Source organism: Oncorhynchus mykiss, chromosome 5 (genome assembly GCF_013265735.2).
Source record: "Oncorhynchus mykiss isolate Arlee chromosome 5, USDA_OmykA_1.1, whole genome shotgun sequence".
NCBI classification, from domain to species: Eukaryota; Metazoa; Chordata; class Actinopteri; order Salmoniformes; family Salmonidae; genus Oncorhynchus; species Oncorhynchus mykiss.
In genome coordinates, this window is record NC_048569.1 from 81,793,621 (window position 1) to 81,817,595 (window position 23,975).

Sequence of the window (23,975 nt, forward strand, 5' to 3'; positions counted from 1 at the left end):
TAGAGCACACCTCCAGTGGGCATCGAAGGTGAGAATTTGCCACTGAAGTCGGTTACGACCCCGAACTGCAGTCAGGTTAAGACCCTGGTGATGACGACGAGCATGCTAATTAGCTTCCCTGAGACAGTTTCTGACAGTTTGTGCAGAAATTATTTGGTTGTGAAAACCCACAGTTTCATCAGCTGTCCGGGTGGCTGGTCTGAGATGATCCCGCAGGTGAAGAAGCCGGATGTGGAGGCCCTGGGCTGGCGTGGTTACTCGTGGTCTGTGAGGCCGGTTGGACGTACTGCCAAATTCTCTTAAACGACGTTGGAGGCTGCTTATGGCAGAGAAATTAACATTCTATTCTCTGGTAACAGCTCTGGTGGACATTCCTGCAGTCAGCATGCCAATTGCACCCTCCCACAAATCTTGAGCCATCTGTGGCATTGTGTTGTGTGACAAAACTGCACATTTTAGTGGCCTTTTATTGTCCCCAGCACAAGGTGCACCTATGTAACAATCATGCTGCTTAATCAGCTTCTTGATAATCCAGGCACCTGAAAGGTGTGGCATATCTCGGTGAAGGGGAGATGCTCACTAACAGGGATATAAACACATTTCTGCACAAAATGAGAGAAATAAGCTTTTTGTGCAAATGGGAAATTTCTGGGATCTTTTATTTCAGCTCATGACACATTACACCAACACTTTACATGATGCAAATATATTTTTGTTCAGTGTCATTCGTTGTGATGGTTATCTTGATTCATTCATCCTTTAACCCCTCTATCCTTTTGTTTTTATTTCTTCCAGGCCTACATGGACACTCTGCAGACCCAGTGGAGCTGGCTCCTCCAGATCACCAAGTGTATTCATGTCCACCTGAAGGAGAATGCTGCATACAGCCAGTTCTTCAAGGAGGCCAATGAGACATACAGCAATCTGCAGAAGGAGCATGAGAACATCCGTAGGAAGTTCACCAGCGATAGGAACACACCTCTGGAAAACCTGCTGGAACTACTCAACGGCCTGGAGGTAAGACATGTATATCAGCACCACAGATGCTGTTCATCAAAGCACAAGACGAGACCCAAATGCAGATACAGGAGGCAGATGGTTTTGAGTCTTACATTGTTTATTAATCTAAAGGGGTAGGAGAGAGAAAGGTCGTGGACAGGCAAAAGGTCAAAACCAGATCCGAGTCCAGGGGGTACAGAGTGGTAGACAGGCTCGTGGTCAAGGCAGGCAGAATAGTCAGGCAGGCAGGTGCAAAGTCAAGAAACAGGCAAGGGTCAAAACCGGGAGGATTAGAAAAAGGAGAATGCAAAAAGCAGGAGAATGGCAAAAACACTGGTTGACTTGGAAACATACAAGACAAACTGGCACAGAGAGACAGGAAACATACAACACTGGTGTATTTATCACCAGGGAAAATAAGCGACACCTGGAGGGGGTGGAGACAATCACAAGTGGAACAGATCAGTGCGTGACAGTTCAAGGCTATATCTCAAACAACCAATTCCCAATATAGTGCACTACGTTTGACTGTAGTCACACCAATTAAAAAAAACTGCACTACATGGGGAATAGGCAGTAATTTGTGAAGATACAAAAGTTAAATTGCTCCCCCTGTCCTCTGAAATGGATATTAACCTCTGACCCCTAACCTATGTGTCCAACAGAAGGAGAAAGAGTGGATCTTGGAGAATAAGAGGCAGGTGCAGCACCTGGTCAACATGTCCAAAAGCATCGTGAGGCTGAGACCACGTAACCCTGAGGAAGAGAAGAGCAGTAGTCCTGTTATGGTACAGGCCCTGTGTGACTTCAAACAAGACCAGGTCAGAGACTTATTTATTTAACCATGGAGTCATACTGAGACCAAGGAGTCATACTGAGACCAAGGAGTCATACTGAGACCAAGGAGTCATACTGAGACCAAGGAGTCATACTGAGACCAAGGAGTCATACTGAGACCAAGGTCTTTTACAGATGAGCCCTGAATGACATAAATTACATCAATACACACATCAATATAAATACAAAATGCAAGGAGAAAGAACAACATGGTCATTAAAAACAAGCACATTCGTCAGTAATAAGGTCCTAAATCAGCCTACTGAATTGTCCTAGAGGCACCAAAACATAAAATGTAAGAACATTTAAGATTGTTCCACAAATAAGGCACAAGAAAGGTAAATCAGCTTTTAGTTAACTCAGTAGAGACCAACAGAATTCCCAGAGTTAACCATTCCTGAGACTGGGTGTGGTAACTTGTATGTCAAGTTTAGTTATGATGTTAGGTACAGTGGGACTTTTTGTAAAAGGGCTTTATAAATGAAAACATAGCAATGTATCAAACTAGGAGACATCGAAGAGGGCCAACCAACTTTCTGGTAGAGAATGCAGTAAAATACTAAAACTGTCACCCGTAATAAAGAGCAGTGTGCTATGAGAAACTGCATCTAATGACTTTAATGAGGTGGCAGTTGTGTTCATATAGACGATGTCACCATAGTTTAGGACCGACAGAAACGTTTATTGAATGATCTGCTTTCTACTATTTAGCGAGAGGCAGGACCTATTTCTGTAGAAGAAGCCCGTTTTTTTTTTTTTTTAACTAACTCATCATTATGCTTTGTAAAAGACAGCTTTTCAACCTTCAAGATGCCCAGATATTTGTAAGCAGGGACACGATCAATATGCACACCATCCAAAATACATGTTTAAATCATCAGCTCCACTTTTATGCGCGCTAGGGAACGACTTATACTTAAGTTTTACCAGCATTCCATAGTAATTTCAGTAATTTTTCAACCAGTTACATGCAGCCTGGTCTAGGCCAATTGAGGAACGCCTCTGAATTAGAGGTGAGTGATCAACAGTATTGAAAGCCTTTGAAAGGTCAATGAAGAGGGCAGCACAATGTTGCCTTTTATCCATACAGTTAACCACAGCATTTATAACTAGGGATGCAGCAGAGAGTGCTATGACCTGGTCTAAAACCCGACAGATGTACATTTAAAATACATTTCAAATATCAGAAGGATCTTAGCTGAGAATTAATCAAGGATTATATTTTAGCTAGGCAAGAAAGTAGAAATAGGGCAATTTTAATTGTTTAGGTCACATAAGGGTCTCTTCTCTCGTACACATTCTGTATTGTGCTCCACAGAAGGTGATTCTGAAGGGCAACGAGGGCATCCTAAAAGACAACTCCCAGCGTAGTAAGTGGCAGGTAACGGGACCAGGAGGACTGGACATGCTGGTGCCTTCTGTCTGTCTGCTGGTGCCACCACCCAATTCCCTGGGCATCAACCTGGCCAACAAGTAAGAACACTCGCATACACACACAGTACCAGTCAAAAATTCCACAAATGTACTTAACAAGGCACACCTCTTAATTGAAATGCGTTCAAATCGAAATTGTATTTGTCACATACAAGGTTAGCAGATGTTAATGCGAATGTAGCAAAATGCTTGTACTTCTGGTTCTGACAGTGCAGTAATATGTAACAATTCCCCAATACACACATCTAAAAGGGGGAAATGAGAATATGTACTGTGGCAGACCAGGGGGTTTGGTCAAGACATTTACACATATCAGACACGGACAGAGTAGGATTAGCTCCGTTTCAAGGGTGTTTATTTAAATACTAGATCAAAAAGGATAGGATAGGTCTCCCCCTGAGACCCTCTCCGGGATACCGTCTTCTGGGCGCCGGGTCTTGCTGTATTCTGTCGGGATCAAAACTGCACTCCTGTTACCTCTGTAACCGTCCCCAACTATACGGGAGTCCTTTCTTCCTACCCATCCCCAACTATACGGGAGTCCTTTCTTCCCCCCCATCCCCAACTATACGGGAGTCCTTTCTACCCCCCATCCCCAACTATACAGGAGTCCTTTCTACCACCCATCCCCAACTATACAGGAGTCCTTTCTTCCCCCCCATCCCCAACTATACAGGAGTCCTTTCTACCACCCATCCCCAACTATACAGGAGTCCTTTCTACCCCCCATCCCCAACTATACAGGAGTCCTTTCTACCCCCCCATCCCCAACTATACGGGAGTCCTTTCTTCCCCCCATCCCCAACTATACGGGAGTCCTTTCTACCCCCCCATCCCCAACTATACGGGAGTCCTTTCTTCCCCCCATCCCCAACTATACAGGAGTCCTTTCTACCCCCCATCCCCAACTATACAGGAGTCCTTTCTACCCCCCCATCCCCAACTATACGGGAGTCCTTTCTTCCCCCCATCCCCAACTATACGGGAGTCCTTTCTACCCCCCATCCCCAACTATACAGGAGTTCTTTCTTCCTACCCATCCCCAACTATACAGGAGTCCTTTCTACCCCCCATCCCCAACTATACAGGAGTCCTTTCTTCCCCCCCATCCCCAACTATACAGGAGTCCTTTCTACCCCCCATCCCCAACTATACAGGAGTCCTTTCTACCCCCCATCCCCAACTATACAGGAGTCCTTTCTACCCCCCATCCCCAACTATACAGGAGTCCTTTCTACCCCCCATCCCCAACTATACAGGAATCCTTTCTACCCCCTATCCCCAACTGTACGGGAGTCCTTTCTACCCCCCCCCCCATCCCCAACTATACAGGAGTCCTTTCTACCCCCCCCCCATCCCCAACTATACAGGAGTCCTTTCTACCCCCCATCCCCAACTATACAGGAGTCCTTTCTACCCCCCATCCCCAACTATACAGGAGTTCTTTCTACCCCCCATCCCCAACTATACAGGAGTCCTTTCTACCCCCCCATCCCCAACTATACAGGAGTCCTTTCTACCCCCCCATCCCCAACTATACAGGAGTCCTTTCCACCCCCCATCCCCAACTATACTGGAGTTCTTTCTTCCCCCCATCCCCAACTATACGGGAGTCCTTTCTTCCCCCCATCCCCAACTATACGGGAGTCCTTTCTACCCCCCATCCCCAACTATACAGGAGTCCTTTCTACCCCCCCCATCCCCAACTATACAGGAGTCCTTTCTACCCCCCATCCCCAACTATACAGGAGTTCTTTCTACCCCCCCCATCCCCAACTATACGGGAGTCCTTTCTTCCCCCCATCCCCAACTATACAGGAGTCCTTTTTACCCTCCATCCCCAACTATACAGGAGTCCTTTCTACCCCCCATCCCCAACTATACGGGAGTCCTTTCTTCCCCCCATCCCCAACTATACGGGAGTCCTTCCTACCCCCCATCCCCAACTATACAGGAGTCCTTTCTACCCCCCATCCCCAACTATACGGGAGTCCTTTCTACCCCCCATCCCCAACTATACAGGAGTTCTTTCTTCCTACCCATCCCCAACTATACAGGAGTCCTTTCTACCCCCCATCCCCAACTATACAGGAGTCCTTTCTTCCCCCCCATCCCCAACTATACAGGAGTCCTTTCTACCCCCCATCCCCAACTATACAGGAGTCCTTTCTTCCCCCCCATCCCCAACTATACAGGAGTCCTTTCTACCCCCCATCCCCAACTATACAGGAGTCCTTTCTACCCCCCATCCCCAACTATACAGGAGTCCTTTCTACCCCCCATCCCCAACTATACAGGAATCCTTTCTACCCCCTATCCCCAACTGTACGGGAGTCCTTTCTACCCCCCCCCCCCATCCCCAACTATACAGGAGTCCTTTCTACCCCCCCCCATCCCCAACTATACAGGAGTCCTTTCTACCCCCCATCCCCAACTATACAGGAGTCCTTTCTACCCCCCATCCCCAACTATACAGGAGTTCTTTCTACCCCCCATCCCCAACTATACAGGAGTCCTTTCTACCCCCCCATCCCCAACTATACAGGAGTCCTTTCTACCCCCCCATCCCCAACTATACAGGAGTCCTTTCTACCCCCCATCCCCAACTATACTGGAGTTCTTTCTTCCCCCCATCCCCAACTATACGTGAGTCCTTTCTTCCCCCCATCCCCAACTATACGGGAGTCCTTTCTACCCCCCATCCCCAACTATACAGGAGTCCTTTCTACCCCCATCCCCAACTATACAGGAGTCCTTTCCAGCCCCCATCCCCAACTATACAGGAGTTCTTTCTTCCCCCCATCCCCAACTATACGGGAGTCCTTTCTTCCCCCCATCCCCGACTATACGGGAGTTCTTTCTACCCCCCCCCATCCCCAACTATACGGGAGTCCTTTCTTCCCCCCATCCCCAACTATACAGGAGTTCTTTCTACCCCCCCACATCCCCAACTATACGGGAGTCCTTTCTTCCCCCCATCCCCAACTATACAGGAGTCCTTTTTACCCTCCATCCCCAACTATACAGGAGTCCTTTCTACCCCCCCATCCCCAACTATACGGGAGTCCTTTCTTCCCCCCATCCCCAACTATACGGGAGTCCTTCCTACCCCCCATTCCCAACTATACAGGAGTCCTTTCTACCCCCCATCCCCAACTATACAGGAGTCCTTTCTACCCCCCCATCCCCAACTATACAGGAGTTCTTTCTTCCCCCCATCCCCAACTATACGGGAGTCCTTTCTTCCCCCCATCCCCAACTATACGGGAGTCCTTTCTACCCCCCATCCCCAACTATACGGGAGTCCTTTCTTCCCCCCATCCCCGACTATACGGGAGTCCTTTCTACCCCCCATCCCCAACTATACGGGAGTTCTTTCTACCCCCCCCATCCCCAACTATACGGGAGTCCTTTCTTCCCCCCATCCCCAACTATACAGGAGTTCTTTCTACCCCCCCCATCCCCAACTATACGGGAGTCCTTTCTTCCCCACATCCCCAACTATACAGGAGTCCTTTTTACCCTCCATCCCCAACTATACAGGAGTCCTTTCTACCCCCCATCCCCAACTATACGGGAGTCCTTTCTTCCCCCCATCCCCAACTATACGGGAGTCCTTTCTTCCCCCCATCCCCAACTATACGGGAGTCCTTCCTACCCCCCATCCCCAACTATACAGGAGTCCTTTCTACCCCCCATCCCCAACTATACAGGAGTCCTTTCTTCCCTCCATCCCCAACTATACGGGAGTCCTTTCTTCCCCCCATCCCCAACTGTACGGGAGTCCTTTCTACCCCCCATCCCCAACTATACAGGAGTTCTTTCTACCCCCCCCATCCCCAACTATACGGGAGTCCTTTCTTCCTACCCATCCCCAACTATACGGGAGTCCTTTCTACCCCCCATCCCCAACTATACGGGAGTCCTTTCTACCCCCCATCCCCAACTATACAGGAGTCCTTTCTTCCCCCCCATCCCCAACTATACAGGAGTCCTTTCTACCCCCCATCCCCAACTATACAGGAGTCCTTTCTTCCCCCCCATCCCCAACTATACAGGAGTCCTTTCTACCCCCCATCCCCAACTATACAGGAGTCCTTTCTACCCCCCATCCCCAACTATACAGGAGTCCTTTCTACCCCCCATCCCCAACTATACAGGAATCCTTTCTACCCCCTATCCCCAACTGTACGGGAGTCCTTTCTACCCCCCCCCCATCCCCAACTATACAGGAGTCCTTTCTACCCCCCCCCATCCCCAACTATACAGGAGTCCTTTCTACCCCCCATCCCCAACTATACAGGAGTCCTTTCTACCCCCCATCCCCAACTATACTGGAGTTCTTTCTTCCCCCCATCCCCAACTATACGGGAGTCCTTTCTTCCCCCCATCCCCAACTATACGGGAGTCCTTTCTACCCCCCATCCCCAACTATACGGGAGTCCTTTCTACCCCCCATCCCCAACTATACAGGAGTCCTTTCTACCCCCCATCCCCAACTATACAGGAGTTCTTTCTTCCCCCCATCCCCAACTATACGGGAGTCCTTTCTTCCCCCCATCCCCGACTATACGGGAGTCCTTTCTACCCCCCATCCCCAACTATACGGGAGTTCTTTCTACCCCCCCCATCCCCAACTATACGGGAGTCCTTTCTTCCCCCCATCCCCAACTATACAGGAGTCCTTTTTACCCTCCATCCCCAACTATACAGGAGTCCTTTCTACCCCCCATCCCCAACTATACGGGAGTCCTTTCTTCCCCCCATCCCCAACTATACGGGAGTCCTTCCTACCCCCCCATCCCCAACTATACAGGAGTCCTTTCTACCCCCCATCCCCAACTATACGGGAGTCCTTTCTTCCCCCCATCCCCAACTATACGGGAGTCCTTTCTACCCCCCATCCCCAACTATACAGGAGTTATTTCTACCCCCCCCCCATCCCCAACTATACGGGAGTCCTTTCTTCCTACCCATCCCCAACTATATGGGAGTCCTTTCTACCCCCCATCCCCAACTATACAGGAGTCCTTTCTACCCCCCCTTCCTCAACTATATGGGAGTCCTTTCTTCCCCCCATCCCCAACTATACAGGAGTCCTTTCTACCCCCCATCCCCAACTATACAGGAGTCCTTTCTACCCCCCCCATCCTCAACTATATGGGAGTCCTTTCTTCCCCCACTCTCCCTGTGTGCTGTCCTTCTGGCAGCTTTATGGGACTTGCACAGCTGGTGAGCAATCAGCCCTTGATTACTCACCAACTCCCAATCAGCCCCAATTAGTCTTGGCCGGAGAGCCCGTCGAGACCTGGCACGTCCAGCAGATGGAGCCAATGCCTTGTGACGTATACACTGTCTGTCACCAGGCCTTGACGAGTCTCCCCCTGGTGGCTGACCTGCTGTACGCAACAGTACATATAAATATATGGATGAGTGATGGCCAAGCAGCATAGGCAAGTGCAATAGATGGTATAAAATACCGTGTATACATATGATATGAGAAATGTAAGATATGTAAACATTATTGAAGTGACATTATTTAAAGTGGGATTTTTTAAAGTGACTAGTGATCCATTTATTAAAGTGGCCAGTGATTGGGTCTCCATGTAGGCAGCAGCCTCTCTGAGTTAGTGATTGCTGTTTAGCAGTCTGATGGCCTTGAGACTGAAGAACAGCTTCTGTCTCTCGGTCCCAGCTTTGATGCACCTGTACTGACCTCGCCTTCTGGATGGTAGTGGTGTGAACAGACAGTGGCTCGGGTGGTTGTTGTCTTTGATGATCTTTTTTGCCTTCCTGTGACATCGGGTGCTGTAGGTGTCAGGTAGTTTGCCCCCGGTGATGCGTTGTGCAGATCCCACCACCCTCTGGAGAGCCTTGTGGTTGTGGGCGGAGCAGTTGCCGTACCAGGCTGTGATACAGCCCGACGGGATGCGCTTGATTGTGGATCTGTAAAAGTTAGTCAGGGTTTTAGATGACAAGCCAAATTATGCGCTGTTGCACCTTCTTCACCACACTGTCTGTGTGGGTGGACCATTTCAGTTTGTCGTTGACGTGTACGCTGAGGAATTTAAAACTTTCCACTTTCTCCACTGTTGTCCCTTTGATGTGGATAGGGGGGTGCTCCCTCTGCTGTTTCCTGAAGTCCACGATAATCTCTTTTGTTTTGCTGACATTGAGTGAGAGGTTGTTTTCCTGACACCACACTCCGAGTGCCCTCACCTCCTCCCTGTAGGCTGTCTCGTCATTGTTGGTAATCAAGCCCACTACTGTTGTGTTGTCTGCAAACTTGAGTTGGAGGCGTGTATGGTCACGAAGTCGTGGGTGAACAGGGAATACAGGAGGGGGCTGAGCACGCACCCTTGTGGGGCCCCAGTGTTGTGGGTCAACAAGGTGGAGATGTTGTTTCCTACCTTCACCACCTGGGGCGGCCCGTCAGAAAGTCAGGGACCCAATTGCACAGGGCGGGGTTGAGTTCCAGGGCCTCCACCTTGATGATGAGCTTGGAGGGTACTATAGTGTTGAATGCTGAGCTGTAGTTAATGAACAGCATTCTTACATACAGTGGGGCAAAAAAATTATTTAGTCAGCCACCAATTGTGCAAGTTCTCCCACTTAAAAAGATGAGGCCTGTAATTTTCATAATAGTTACACTTCAACTATGACAGACAAAATGAGAAAAAAAATCCAGAAAATCAGATTGTAGGATTTTTAATGAATTTATTTGCCAATTATGGTGGAAAATAAGTATGTCAAAGTCAAATAGTAAAAATAAAGAAAAACCCTGAATGTGTGAGTCCAAGCTTTTGACTGGTACTGTGTATGTGCTATGCATGTATGCACCCACGCACGCATACACAGACTAAATCCATGTCTGTGTTGTGTGGTCCATCAGGAATGAACAGTACTATGAGGCCATCCTGTCTGTGTGGAACCAGCTCTACATCAACATCAAAAGTCTCATCTCCTGGCAGTACTGTGTCCAGGACATCACACGCATCAACTCTCTCACCATCACCATGGTAAGAACCTATCGCCATTGTAACCATATCACGTCATCACTGTCACTACAGTTTTACTTACAAGGGCCACGGACTGACTCAAATGTCAGTTTGACTTTATGGTGCAGCTGAGTCCATTATTACTAAGATTACAAATGACCTGACTACATCACTACATTCACTTAAAGGAGGACACAAAAACAATGTCTGAACTTTTCTTAATTTGTGTGTGTCCTCTCAGCTGTCCCGTATGCGTCCTGAGGAGTACTGCAGCATCCTGAAGAGTCTGGAGACCCACTACTCAGACTTCACACACTGTTGCCATGGCTCTGAGATGTTCAAGGACGACGACAAGAGGAGCATCGAGAGCCAGTACACTGGAGCCCAGGCTCACTACGACCAACTGGTGGTCCAGCTACCTGCTTACAGTGAGTAGATATACAGTAGCGAGTCAGTACACTGGACCCCAGGCCTACTACGACCAACTGGTGGTCCAACTACCTGCTGAGTGAGTAGATATGCAGTAGCGAGATAGTAGATATACAGTATCAGGTCCGTTACAGTTAATAGAGATACAGTAGGTATACAGTATCAGGTCCGTTACAGTTAATAGAGATACAGTAGGTATACAGTATCAGGTACATTACGGTGAATAGAGATACAGTAGTGAGATAGTAGATACACAGTATCAGGTCCATTACAGTTAATAGAGATACAGTATCAGGTCCGTTACAGTTAATAGAGATACAGTAGTGAGATAGTAGATGTACAGTATCAGGTCCCTTACAGTGAATAGAGATACTATAGAGAGATAGTAGATATACATTATTGGGTCCATTACAGTGAATAGAGAGACAGTAGATATATAGTATAGAGAACAGATGTAGTAGATGTAATAGGAGACACAGTAGATATACTGTAGAGCGATAGTATATATACAGTAGAGCGATAGTGTATATATAGTAGAGACAGTGAGAGTAGATATACAGTATCAGGTCCATTACAGTTAATAGATATACAGTAGAGAAACAGTAGATACTGTAGAGATATAGTAGATACAGTAGAGTGATAGATATATAGTAGAGAGACAGTATTGCGATAGTGTAGATACAGTTGAAGTCGGAAGTTTACAAACACTTAGGTTGGAGTCATTTAAAACTCGTTTTTCAACCACTCCACAAATTTCTTGTTATGAACTATAGTTTTGGCAAGTCGGTTAGGACATTTACTTTGTGCATGACACAAGTAATTTTTCCAACAATTGTTTAGAGAGATTATTTCACTTCTAATTCACTGTATCTCAATTCCAGTGGGTCAGAAGTTTACATACACTAAGTTGACTGTGCCTTTAAACAGCTTGGAAAAATCCAGAGAATAATGTCATGGTTTTAGAAGCTTCTGATAGGCTAATTGACCTCATTTGAGTCAATTGGAGGAGTACCTATGGATATATTTCAAGGTCTACCTTCAATCTCAGTGCCTCTTTGCTTGACATCATGGGGAAATCAAAAGAAATCAGCCAAGACTTCAGAAAAGCAATTGTAGACCTGGTTTATCCTTGGGAGCAATTTTCAAATGCCTGAAGGTACCACTTTCATCTGTACAAACAATAGTAGGCAAGTATAAACACCATGCGACCACGCAGCCGTAATACCGCTCAGGAAGGAGACACGTTCTGTCTTTTGGAGATGAATGTACTTTGGCGCGAAAAGTGCAAATCAATCCCAGAACAACAGCAAAGGACCTTGTGAAGATGTTGGAGGAAACCGGTACACAAGTATCTATATCCACAGTAAAACAAGTCCTATATCAACATAACCTGAAAGGCCGCTCAGCAAGGAAGTAGCCACTGCCCTAAAACTACCATAAAAAAAGCCAGACTATGGTCTGAAACTGCACATGGGGACAAAGATCATACTTTTTGGAGAAATGTCCTCTGGTCTGATGAAACAAAAATAGAACTGTTTGGCCCTAATGACCATCGTTATGTTTGGGGAAAAAGGGGGAGGCTTGCAAGCCGAAGAACACCATCCCAACCGTGAAGCACGGGGGTGGCAGCATCATGTTGTGGGGGTGCTATTCTGCAGGAGGGACTGGTGCACTTCACAAAATAGATGGCATCATGAGGGGGGTAAATTATGTGGATAGATTGAAGCAACATCTCAAGACATCAGTCAGGAAGTTAAAGCTTGGTCACAATGTCTCTTCCAAATGGACATTGACCCCAAGCACACTTCCAAAGTTGTGGCAAAATGGCTTTAGGACAACAAAATCAAGGTATTGGAGTGGCCATCACAAAGACCTGACCTCAATCCCATAGAAAATTTGTGGGCAGAACTGAAAAAGCGTGTGCAAGCAAAGTTGCCTACAAACCTGACTCAGGTACACCAGCTCTGTCAGGAGGAATGGGCCAAAATTCACCCAACTTACTGTGGGAAGCTTGTAGAAGGCTACCCAAAACATTTGACCCAAGTTAAACAATTTAAAGGCAATGCTACCAAATACGAATTGAGTGTATGTAAACTTCTGACCCACTGGGAATGTGATGAAAGAAATAAAAGCTGAAATAAATAATTCTCTCTACTATTATTCTGACATTTCAAATTCTTAAAATAAAGTGGTGATCCTAACTGACCTAAAACAGTGATTTTTTACTAGGATTAAATGTCAGGAATTGTGAAAAACAGAGTTTAAATGTATTTGGCTAAGGTGTATGTAAACTTCCGACCTCAACTCTATATAGAAGAGATACAGTTTCAGGTCCATTACAGTGAGTAGAGCAGCTCTCTCATTGTAGGGCGCAGTATGCTCCTCTATTCTGCTGTCTCTGCTCACCTATGTACTCTGGGTGTATGTCATTAATCTAAGTTGTACCTTTACCATACAGCATATGACCTCTAACTCTCTGTATCTCTGTCCCTAGCTGCACAACAGACTGCCAACGAAGGGAGGATCAAGGCAGAGGAGGAGACCAGGATACTGGTGGTCAATCAAGAGGAGGCAAAGAAGATAGAGGAGACCAAGATAGTGGAGGTTAAGCAACAGGATGTGAAAAAGGGGGTGGTTAAGAAGGTGAAGAAGAAAGTGGTGGTGACGTCACACAGCCTGACGGAGCTGCACACACTCAGACAGCGCCTGGAGGAGGCGGAGGCGGGGCTTACCCAGCACATCCATATCTGTCTGGGAGAGGACGGAGCGCACGACTGTGGCCTGAGGATTAGCCAACTAGAGGTACATACACACATGGACGCCACACATGAACGCACGCACACACAGATACAATATACTGTACATCCTAGGAGTACTACTATGTGTGTAGGGTTAGGTTTGTGCATGTGACTAAATGTGTGTTTTTTCCCCAGTCTGTACAGAGGGATGTGAACTCTATTCGTGAGGAGTACCAGCGTCTGAATGAGCATGTTCTGAAGGAACTAGAGGGTATGACTGACTCTGACAAGGCCACGTTCTTACGCAGCCAACTCAGCCTCATCAACGAGAGACTGGGCAGTCTGGACGGGTGCTCCACCGCCTACCTACAGAGGTAAATATTATGCTGTATGAACATACACACAGCCTGAAAGGGTTCTCTGCAGAATACCCATATAACTACTCCATACACAGACAAACTCATCCATACACACACTCAACACTCATTGCTCAAATTGAACTAATTTGTTCTGACGAATCTCTTCCCGCTCTCTCTCTCTCTTCCCGCCCTCTCTCTTTCCTTCCGCCCTCCTTTCTTTCTTTCTTTTCTCGTTCTTCCTGCCCTTTCCCACTCCAAGGTTGCGGGCTCTAAGGGCCCTCCTGGAGAGTGAGTCCAGGGCTGAGGACATCATTAAGGTCCACGAGGCCAGATTGACAGAGAAGGAGACCACATCCCTGGATCCTGCAGAGGTGGAGGACTACAGGTCCACTCTGAAGGTAACAGTTACTGTTTGAAACACAAGCCCCAAAACATTGGGAATGGGAGTGACTGTCACAGCAATGATTAAGTCGGTCATTTAGCTGTGTGTGGTGCTCCTAGGCTAAATGTTCCGTTGTGTGTAAATGCTTTGAAGTCAGTAAGTTTTGTGATTATTACTATTCCCGGTATGTACTCTGTAAAGGCCAGTTAGCTTTGTGATTATTACTATTCCCGGTATGTACTCTGTAAAGGCCAGTTAGCTTTGTGATTATTACTATTCCCGGTATGTACTCTGTAAAGGCCAGTTAGCTTTGTGATTATTACTATTCCGGTATGTACTCTGTAAAGGCCAGTTAGCTTTGTGATTCAAATCTCAGATGTTCTGTTGTATGTGTAGAGTATGAGGGCCGAGCTGGAGGGGAAGAGGGACGTCCTGGTCTCCATGGAGACAGAGCTCGGGAAGGCAGTCCACTGGAACGGCCAGGTGGGCGGAGCCTTCCACAGGTGTGACGTGGACCTGTCCAGATACAGTGAACAAGTCACCCAGCTGTCTGACCGCTGGAGACGCCTCCAGAGCCAGATAGACTTCAGGTATACAGACCTCTCTATATCTTATCTATGCACACCTTTTTGGTTCCATATCTCACTCAGACATTTACCTCTGTCTCTAGCTGTATCTGTTTTGTTGTCCCTCTGACTTCTGTATATAGAGTCCTGTTCTCCATACCTATCCAACTTGTGATGTGCTGTACCTCCTTCCTTTACTTTGTGATGACTTCAAGCAGTTACTATTGATGACCATTTTTTTAATTTTTTATATATATATACACCCAAAAATATGTTTTACCTGTATCTCTTGCTTTTCCTCTCTCAGACTGAGGGACCTAGAGGGGTACCAGGGGCAACTCCAGCAGTACACCACCACTAGCTCAGTCCTCAGTGAGTGGATCGGTACTACGCGTCAGAAACAGGACGCCCTGCAGGCCACCAAGATAGACAGCATCACAGCCCTGGATGAGCACCTCAACCAGCAGAAGGTCAGTCAGTCAGTCAGTCAGTCAGTCAGTCAGTCAGTCAGTCTAATTGTTCAGGGCAATATAATCAACATATGGAGGTTTTTGTGTGTTTGTCTAGGCTCTGAACTCTGAGATCAAGGTGAAGAGAGAGAGTGTTGAGAGTGTTCTGAGAGACACTGACGCCTGTGTGAACTCCATCAAGGTAAGGGCTTTCACATCCGGCCCATGTATTACTATACCCGTCATAGTATAGTAATGTACTGCTTTTCCTGCATTCTATTCCTGTGATTTTAAGATATATTTGTTTTCAGGATTATGAGCTGGAGTTGGCTTCATACAGTGCTGGTCTAGAGACTCTACTGAACATCCCTATGAAGAGGACCATGACACAGTCTCCTTCTACTCAGCTCACAGAGGAGGTAACAATCATAGCACCACCAAGTCACTCAAACATATACTGTTTACTTATACAGGTGCATACACTACATGTACATCTGTTACTGAGTGCCTTCAGTGTCAAGGTGAATCTAGCCTCATACATACAAACTCTGCTTTACCCTGGGTTAGAAACCCAGTAAACAGGTAGAACTGTGTCCCTAGTCTGGTGTATTCGGTGCCCAGTATGTTAACAATGTTACCACTGAGTTGATTGTGTGTTTAGGTGACTTTGTGTTACTGAGTAGTTTGTATGTTTCCGTTATTAACTGTGTGCTGTATGCCCTCTCCCAGGCTACTCTACTGCAGACCCGTTACATCGAGCTGCTCACTCTGTCTGGTGACTACTACAAATACCTGGGAGAACTACACAAGAACATGGAAGAGCTCAAGGTACTGAGAGGAACCACACTGACCGCCTGTAGAATCAATCTGTTCAGCTGTTTTTACAACGATGAGCTTTTAGACCTTCTGCATTATAATTTCATTTATTTTCCATGTTTTAATGAATACATTGGAAATCTTATTCAGTCTTATAACTAACTGGTAAATCTAACATTGCATTATTATTATATTAAATCTAAAATATTAGTTCTGTACTAAGGCATCTAAAGTGATACTATTTTGGTTGCATATGCTCCTTAATATTTTGCTGTGCAACCTGCATGTAATAATAATGTTGTAATGATTGAAAACGGATCGTTTTTAGCCCAAACAGTTCCAAAGATTAATTCATTTACCCAAGTATACCTCCCTCACCCAAAAACATGCAGAAAGTGTCAAACATGTAACAGGAGGCCATTACCACTTCAGGAATAATAACTTTTTTAAGCCTTGCTAATGAATTTAAGTTTCAATTATTATTACATTCTAAAATATGTGAGAATGTGGACATCACCTGACTAAATAGATTGGAGATATGCAGTTTTTCTGTAGACTATGTGGCCGACGCAGGCACACATAATAAAACCATGAATAGCGGTAGCATTAATCTCACCATTGCTGTTTTTATCATGAGAAAGTGACCAAAAAACAGGTATTTTTTTTAACGGAAGAATTTGTATGGAAAGCCAAGTTGAAGCCAACATTAGATGTTGTTGTCCTCATAATAACCACACCTGGTTTTACCTCAGCGGAGTACTGCAACACCCTTCAATTGAAGTGGCGGGAAACGAACGAAAGTGGCCACATCTCTCACAAAAACTCATCAAAAATACAATTACAGATAATTATAAGGGAGCAAGAGAATTTATAAATTGGCTACAATAATTACAATAACTTTTCAAGCACCAAATTGAGGAAATGTCAGTTTTTCAAGGTAATCCTATTCTAGTACTTCAATTTCTGAACTCTAAATTCAAGTTCAAGTAGGCTACTTCAAGCCTCTTGTATTGTTTACAATTGCAGGTCAAAATGCATTTGTCATGTTATTTCATGACCAGATCATATTGTGAATAAGCCCACTAGGCTATGTAATTTGTTGTCATTATATCCAGAATACTTAATAGGAATAGCTTTGGGTGTTGCACAATAGTCTATCCTACACAATTGTGCACAGTAAACTCAGCGGCACAAAAACATATGAAACCATGAACTCAATACCTTGATGCTTTCTCTGTTAAATCAAAGGAGACCCTGCTGTAAATCAAACGGACAACAACAGATGGTCAACATCAATTCACTAGGGATATTAGATCCAACGTGGATCCAGGCACAACTGTCTTCCCTGGCATAACAAATGAGAAAACTAAATATTCAAACACTTTTTTTCCAGCACTTGCCTGCACTATCAAAACAGCTGTTCGTCACTTAACAGACACCAAATGTGCATCCAACAAGTATTATGCATAATTATTGAAGAACCACATTTATAACAGTATTGATTTAGGTGTTAAGTATCAAGGTAAGGCGACTCTTTCGGTTAGAAGAATTTGATTTTGCAATGCATACATTATTTTAGTGGCCCATAAACTGTTTTCACCCTGTAACATAAGGACACAAAATGTTATGTAGTTACACTGCATTTCTGAGATCTCTATACAAAAACATAAGAATCCTGGCTCTAGCTGTCGTACAAGGTTCAAGTTCAATGTCTAATTGAGCTGATTAATGCTTAATATATTGCATACAGCTGAAGTCAGAAGTCTACATACACCTTAACCAAATACATTTAAACTCAGTTTTTCACAATTCCTGACATTTGAATCCTAATAAGAATTCTCTGTTTTAGGTCAGTTAGGATCACCACTTTATTTTAAGAATGTGAAATGTCAGGATAATATTAGAGAGCGATTTTATTTCAGCTTTTATTTCTTTCATCACATTCCCAGTGGGTCAGAAGTTTACATACATTCAATTAGTATTTGGTAGCTTTGCCTTTAAATTGTTTAACTTGGGTCAAACATTTCAGGTAGCCTTCCACAAGCTTCCCACAATAAGTTGGGTGAATTTTGGCCCATTCCTCCTGACAGAGCTGGTGTAACTCAGTCAGGTTTGTAGGCCTCCTTGCGCGCACACGCTTTTTCAGTTCTGCCCACAAATTTTCTATAGGATTCAGGTCAGGCTTTGTGATGGTCACTCCAATATACCTTGACTTTGTTGTCCTTAAGCCATTTTGCCACAACTTTGGAAGTATGCTTGGGGTCATTGTCCATTTGGAAGACCCATTTGCGACCAAGCTTTAACTTCCTGACTGATGTCTTGAGATGTTGCTTCAATATATCCACATAATTTTCCCTCATCATGATGCCATCTATTTTGTGAAGTGCACCAGTCCCTCCTGCAGCAAAGCACCCCCACAACATGATGCTGCCACCCCGTGCTTCACGGTTGGGATGGTGTCCTTCGGCTTGCAAGTCTCCCCCTATTCCCTCCAAATATAATGATGGTCATTATGGCCAAACAGTTCTATTTTTGTTTTATCAGACCAGAGGACATTTCTCCAAAAAGTATGATCTTCGTACCCATGTGCTTTGCTGGGGTGGCAGGTATCCTAGTGGTTAGAGCGTTGGACTAGTAACAGGAAGGTTGCAAGATCGAATCCCCGAGCTGACAAGGTAAAGATCTGTCATTCAGCCCCTGAACAAGGCAGTTAACCCACTGTTCCTAGGCCGTCATTGAAAATAAGAATTTGTTCTTAACTGACTTGCCTAGTTAAATAAAGGTTAACAAATTATGTGCAATTGCAAACCGTAGCCCAGCTTTTTTATGGCGGTTTTGGAGCAGTGGCTTCTTCCTTGTGGAGCGGCCTTTCAGGTTATGTCGGTATAGGTCTCGTTTTACTGTGGATATACAGTGGGGCAAAAAAGTATTTAGTCAGCCACCAATTGTGCAAGTTCTCCCACTTAAAAAGATGAGAGGCCTGTAATTTTCATCATAGGTACACTTCAACTGTGACAGACAAAATTAGAAAAAAAATCCAGAAAATCACATTGTAGGATTTTTTATGAATTTATTTGCAAATTATGGTGGAAAATAAGTATTTGGTCACCTACAAACAAGCAGGATTTCTGGCTCCCACAGACCTGTAACTTGTTACCTGTATTAACGGCACCTGTTTGAACTTGTTATCAGTATAAAAGCCACCTGTCCACAACCTCAAACAGTCACACTCCAAATTCCACAATGGCCAAGACCAAAGAGCTGTCAAAGGACACCAGAAACAAAGTAACAAAGCCTACCATCAGTAACACACTACGCCGCCAGGGACTCAAATCCTGCAGTGCCAGACGTGTCCCCCTGCTTAAGCCAGTACATGTCCAGGCCCATCTGAAGTTTGCTAGAGAGCATTTGGATGATCCAGAAGAAGATTGGGAGAATGTCATATGGTCAGATGAAACCAAAATAGAACCTTTTGGTAAAAACTCAACTCACGAGGCCTCCCGGGTGGCGCAGTGGTTATGGCCCCACGATGTCAAGCAAAGAGGCACTGAGTTTGAAGGTAGGCCTTGAGATACATCCACAGGTACACCTCCAATTGACTCAAATCATGTAAATTAGCCTATCAGAAGCTTCTAAAGCCATGACATTGTTTTCTGTAATTTTCCAAGCTATTTAAAGGCACAGTCAACTTAGTGTATGTAAACTTCTGACCCACTGGAGTTGTGAATGAAGGGAAATAATCTTGTCTGTAAACAATTGTTGGAAAAATGACTTGTGTCATGCATAAAGTAGATGTCCTAACTGACTTCCCAAAACTATTGTTTGTTAACAAGAAATTTGTGGAGTGGTTGAAAAACTAGTTTTAATGACTCCAGCCTAAGTGTATTTAAACTTCCGACTTCAACTGTAACGACAACTTACACTGCCATAAATGCAAGGACAGAAAAGTAAATGTTTTATGTCACATGATTTTGGACAAATCTGTCAAGACACCAACTATGATAAAGGTTTAAATCAACTCGTATATTTTCTTGAATATAGCTATGAAATACCCCCATATATCTTAATATAATGACAGAAAAAAAAATTGGCATGTTATTATCAATAACTTATCAACAGCTGTAACAAGTTGTCCAGTGTAGGAAATCCTCACTGATACCCTAATTTATAGAAACACCAAAGTACACAAAAAAATACACATTTCTTATATTTGTCCCAGACCTCAGACTTAGAACATCCAATTTTGTTATTTTCAGATTAAAAAGTGTTATTTAGATAGCGAAAACCTGAAAAAAAATTGAGAAAATCCTAAACCTGGAAAAACAAAACCAAGATAATGGGTGGCATGGATAAGAGCATTTGGCCAGTAACCAAAAGGTTGCTGGTTTGAATCGCCAAACCAACTAGGTGAAAACTCTGTCAATGTGCCCTTGAGCAAGGCACTTAACCCTAATTGTTCCTTTGTCGCTCTGGATAAGAGCGTCTAATAAATGACTAAAATGGATATTTGGGACAAAATGGAATTAGACAAATAATACCACAGATTTTATAATGCCCTAAAAACTACAGTGCATTCGGAAAGTATTCAGACCCCTTGACTTTTTCCACATTTTCTTACGTTACAGCCTTGTTCTAAAATGTATTAAATAGTTTTTTTCCCCCCTCATCAATCTACATACAATACTCCATAATAAAAAACAAAAACATGTTTTAACTTTTTTGCTAATTTATATTTTTCTTATCACATTTACATAAATATTCAGACCCTTTACTCAGTACTTTGTTGAAGCACCTTTGTCAGTGATTACAGCCTCGAGTCTTCTTGGGTATGACGCTACAAACTTGGCACACCTGTATTTGGGGAGTTTCTCCCATTCTTCTCTACAGATCCTCTCAAGCTCTGTCAGGTTGGATGGGGATCGTCGCTGCACAGCTGTTTTCAGGTCTCCAGAGATGTTAGATCGGGTTCAGGTTCTGGCTGGGCCACTCAAGGACATTCAGAGACTTGTCCCAAATTCACTTCTGTGCTGTTTTGGCTGTGTGCTTAGGGTCATTGTTCTGTTAGAAAGTGAACCTTCGCCCCAGTCTCAGGTCCTGAATGCTCTTGAGCATGTTTTCATCAATGATCTCTTTACTTTGCTCCGTTTATCTTTTCCTCTATCCTGATTAGTCTCTCAGTCTCTACCGCTGAAAACATTCACACAGCATGATGCTGCCACCACCATGCTTCACCGTAGGGATGGTGCCAGGTTTCCTCCAGACGTGATGCTTGGCATTCAAGCCAAATATTTAAATCTTGGTTTCAACGAGACCAGAGAATCTTGTTCCTCATGGTCTAAGTCCTTTAGGTGCCTTCTGAAAACTCCAAGCGGGCTGTCATGTGCATTTTACTGAAGAGTGGCTTCTGTCTGGACACGTAACCATAAAGGCCTGATTGTTGGAGTGCTGCAGAGATGGTTGTCCTTCTGGAAGTTTATCCCATCTCCAGAGGAATTCTGGAGCTCTGTCAGAGTGACCATCAGGTTTTTAGTCACCTCCCCTCCCTGGCTCTTCTCCCCCGATTTGTCAGTTTGGCGGGGTGGCCAGCTCTAGGAAGTGTCTTGGTGGTTCCAAACCTCTTCCATTTAAGAATGATGGAGGCCACTGTTCTTGGGGACCTTCAATGCCGCAGACATAGTTTTGGTACCCTTTCCCAGATCTGTACCTCAACACAATCCTGTCTCTGAGCTCTACGGACAATTCCTTCGACCTCATGGCTTGGTTTTTGCTCTGACATGCACGCTGTCAACTGTGGGATCAGATATAGACAGGTGTGTGTGTACCTTTCCAAATAATCTTAATCAATTGAATTTACCACAGGTGGACTCCAATCAAGTTGTAGAACTATCTGAAGGATGATCAATGGAAACAGAATGCACCTGAGATTAATTTTGAGTCTCATAACAAAGGTTCAGAATACGTATTTCTGTTTTTCATTATGGGGTATTGTGCGTAGATTGATGAAGAAAAATTCTTTAATACATTTTAGAATAAGGCTGTAACGTTACAAAATGTGGAAAAGGGAAAAAGGTCTGAATACTTTCTGAATGCACTATATGTAGAAAGCTTAATATTCTACAAATGACTTAGAAATACCGGTCATTAAAATTACAATCAACTTTTTTGCTTTTCATAATAAACAAATGCATTTACAGGGTTACCTATTCGTTTCTCAATCGATTAGAAAAATCCTATTTTCTCATGCTCCTAAATTTAATGGTGTGCTCCAAACTTATTTAAGTTGGGAATAGGGCTGTTATGGTGATCGTATTACCTCCACACCAGCGGTCACAAGCCATGACATCGGTCAAATTCCATGTGACTGTTTAGTCCCGGTAGTTAGGCTTCTCCAAGCTCTGATGCTGCTCATGGTCATTAGTAGCCTACCAAACTTGCTAACTGCCGGGTACTCAACACTCTATTGTCCCTCTAATCACTCTGACATCAATGCAAATGTAATCGAAAATCGAATCAAACACTTCATCAGAGCCTATGAGCTCATGTTGCACGACATTTCTATAGGCTATGATTTCATGAAAAATACAGAGTGATGGCCTCTATTAAAAAGAGGATGATCCCATCAGCGTTCAATAGGCTAGGCCTACTATATTTATTTCACAACTTTCCTAATATTAAGCACATTGCTTCTCTTTACAACAGGAGTATAGCCTACCTGGCTGGCATGAAAATGAACCATGGGAAAATCGTCCTCCACTATTTAAGTGCATATATTTATTTTTTATTTTATTTTACCTTTATTTAACCAGGCAAGTCAGTTAAGAACAAATTCTTATTTTCAATGACGGCCTGGGAACAGTGGGTTAACTGCCTGTTCAGGGGCAGAACGACAGATTTGTACCTTGTCAGCTCGGGGGTTTGAACTCACAACCTTCCGGTTACTAGTCCAACGCTCTAACCACTAGGCTACCCTGCCGCCCCTCCTCTGTGACATTTATTTTTTCCCCTTTCCCTGATTTGAGACAGGTACATGATAATGGTCCATTCTAAATCAAAATATTTCACACCTATATTATTTAGTATATGTAAAGACCAGATTAAATCAAGAATAGGCTGACATTGTCACCCATCAGACTGATTTGTGAATGATGCCCAGCTTGTGTGAGGTAAGGCCAGAAACGCATACCTTTTTTTTGCTACTTTTTCAAATCATAGTCACACACCTCATGTCCATAGGCCTATATGTTTTGAAATGGTTTGTATCAACACTAAAGTGGCCAAATAACAGTACATTAAATAGGTTCTACACCTGTTGTAAAGCCAAACTTGCATACATACGAGACGCGTGAGTTTGAAGTTTGGGGAAGATCATTTTCACCATGAGAATGCACCTTTATAATAAAAGTATTACATGCAATCATCACATTTGTGGTCACTTTTGAAAATTGTGTTTTCCTTAGTAATGGAACATTTGCACTTACAGCCTACTGCTGTAGGAGGATTGCTGCGCTTATAATGTGAAGAAATAGCCTCATAGTTTATCAACATTTTAAGATAAAAGTTCTGACCTGTTGCGTCAGCCACACTGCATTACGTTTTTTTGATGCTAGTGGTTGTATTCATTTGGGATCTACCTCATCCCACAACATGTTTGGAATATTTATTTCTCGCACAGAATAGAATGGGTCAACTTTCTTTCATCTTGTTGGTTGACGAAAAGTAAATGTGGACAGTTCATCCAATATCTTTAATATGCCGCAAAAGGCATGAATTGTTTTAGGGGGCATTACGGTTACACAAAGTGATGCCGCTGGGAAATTCTAGGCATTATCAAGTGCTTGTCAGATTGTGAATGAGAGACTGATGAAGTGTGTACAGCCTGCAAAAAAACAACTAAGCAGAGCTCATGCCTTTTCATGCAACTTTTTTTCATTAGTTACATCATGCAGTCTTAGAATGTATTAAAATTCA

At 44.3% G+C, this 23,975-nt stretch overlaps 1 protein-coding gene across 3 annotated transcripts in view; it reads left to right on the plus strand.

Moving 5' to 3' along the window:
* LOC110524668 (desmoplakin) overlaps positions 1 to 23,975 on the plus strand; it is a 44,595-nt gene that overhangs the window by 12,519 nt on the left and 8,101 nt on the right. For all 3 annotated transcript variants that reach the window (XM_021604515.2, XM_021604516.2, XM_021604517.2), the window contains exons 9-21: positions 796 to 1,017; positions 1,665 to 1,820; positions 3,155 to 3,309; positions 10,163 to 10,289; positions 10,510 to 10,696; positions 13,192 to 13,499; positions 13,631 to 13,809; positions 14,054 to 14,192; positions 14,573 to 14,766; positions 15,050 to 15,212; positions 15,310 to 15,393; positions 15,503 to 15,610; positions 15,921 to 16,019. In XM_021604515.2, coding sequence (XP_021460190.2) covers positions 796 to 1,017; positions 1,665 to 1,820; positions 3,155 to 3,309; positions 10,163 to 10,289; positions 10,510 to 10,696; positions 13,192 to 13,499; positions 13,631 to 13,809; positions 14,054 to 14,192; positions 14,573 to 14,766; positions 15,050 to 15,212; positions 15,310 to 15,393; positions 15,503 to 15,610; positions 15,921 to 16,019 — 2,121 coding nt within the window. The remainder of the gene's footprint in view (positions 1 to 795; positions 1,018 to 1,664; positions 1,821 to 3,154; positions 3,310 to 10,162; positions 10,290 to 10,509; positions 10,697 to 13,191; positions 13,500 to 13,630; positions 13,810 to 14,053; positions 14,193 to 14,572; positions 14,767 to 15,049; positions 15,213 to 15,309; positions 15,394 to 15,502; positions 15,611 to 15,920; positions 16,020 to 23,975) is intronic.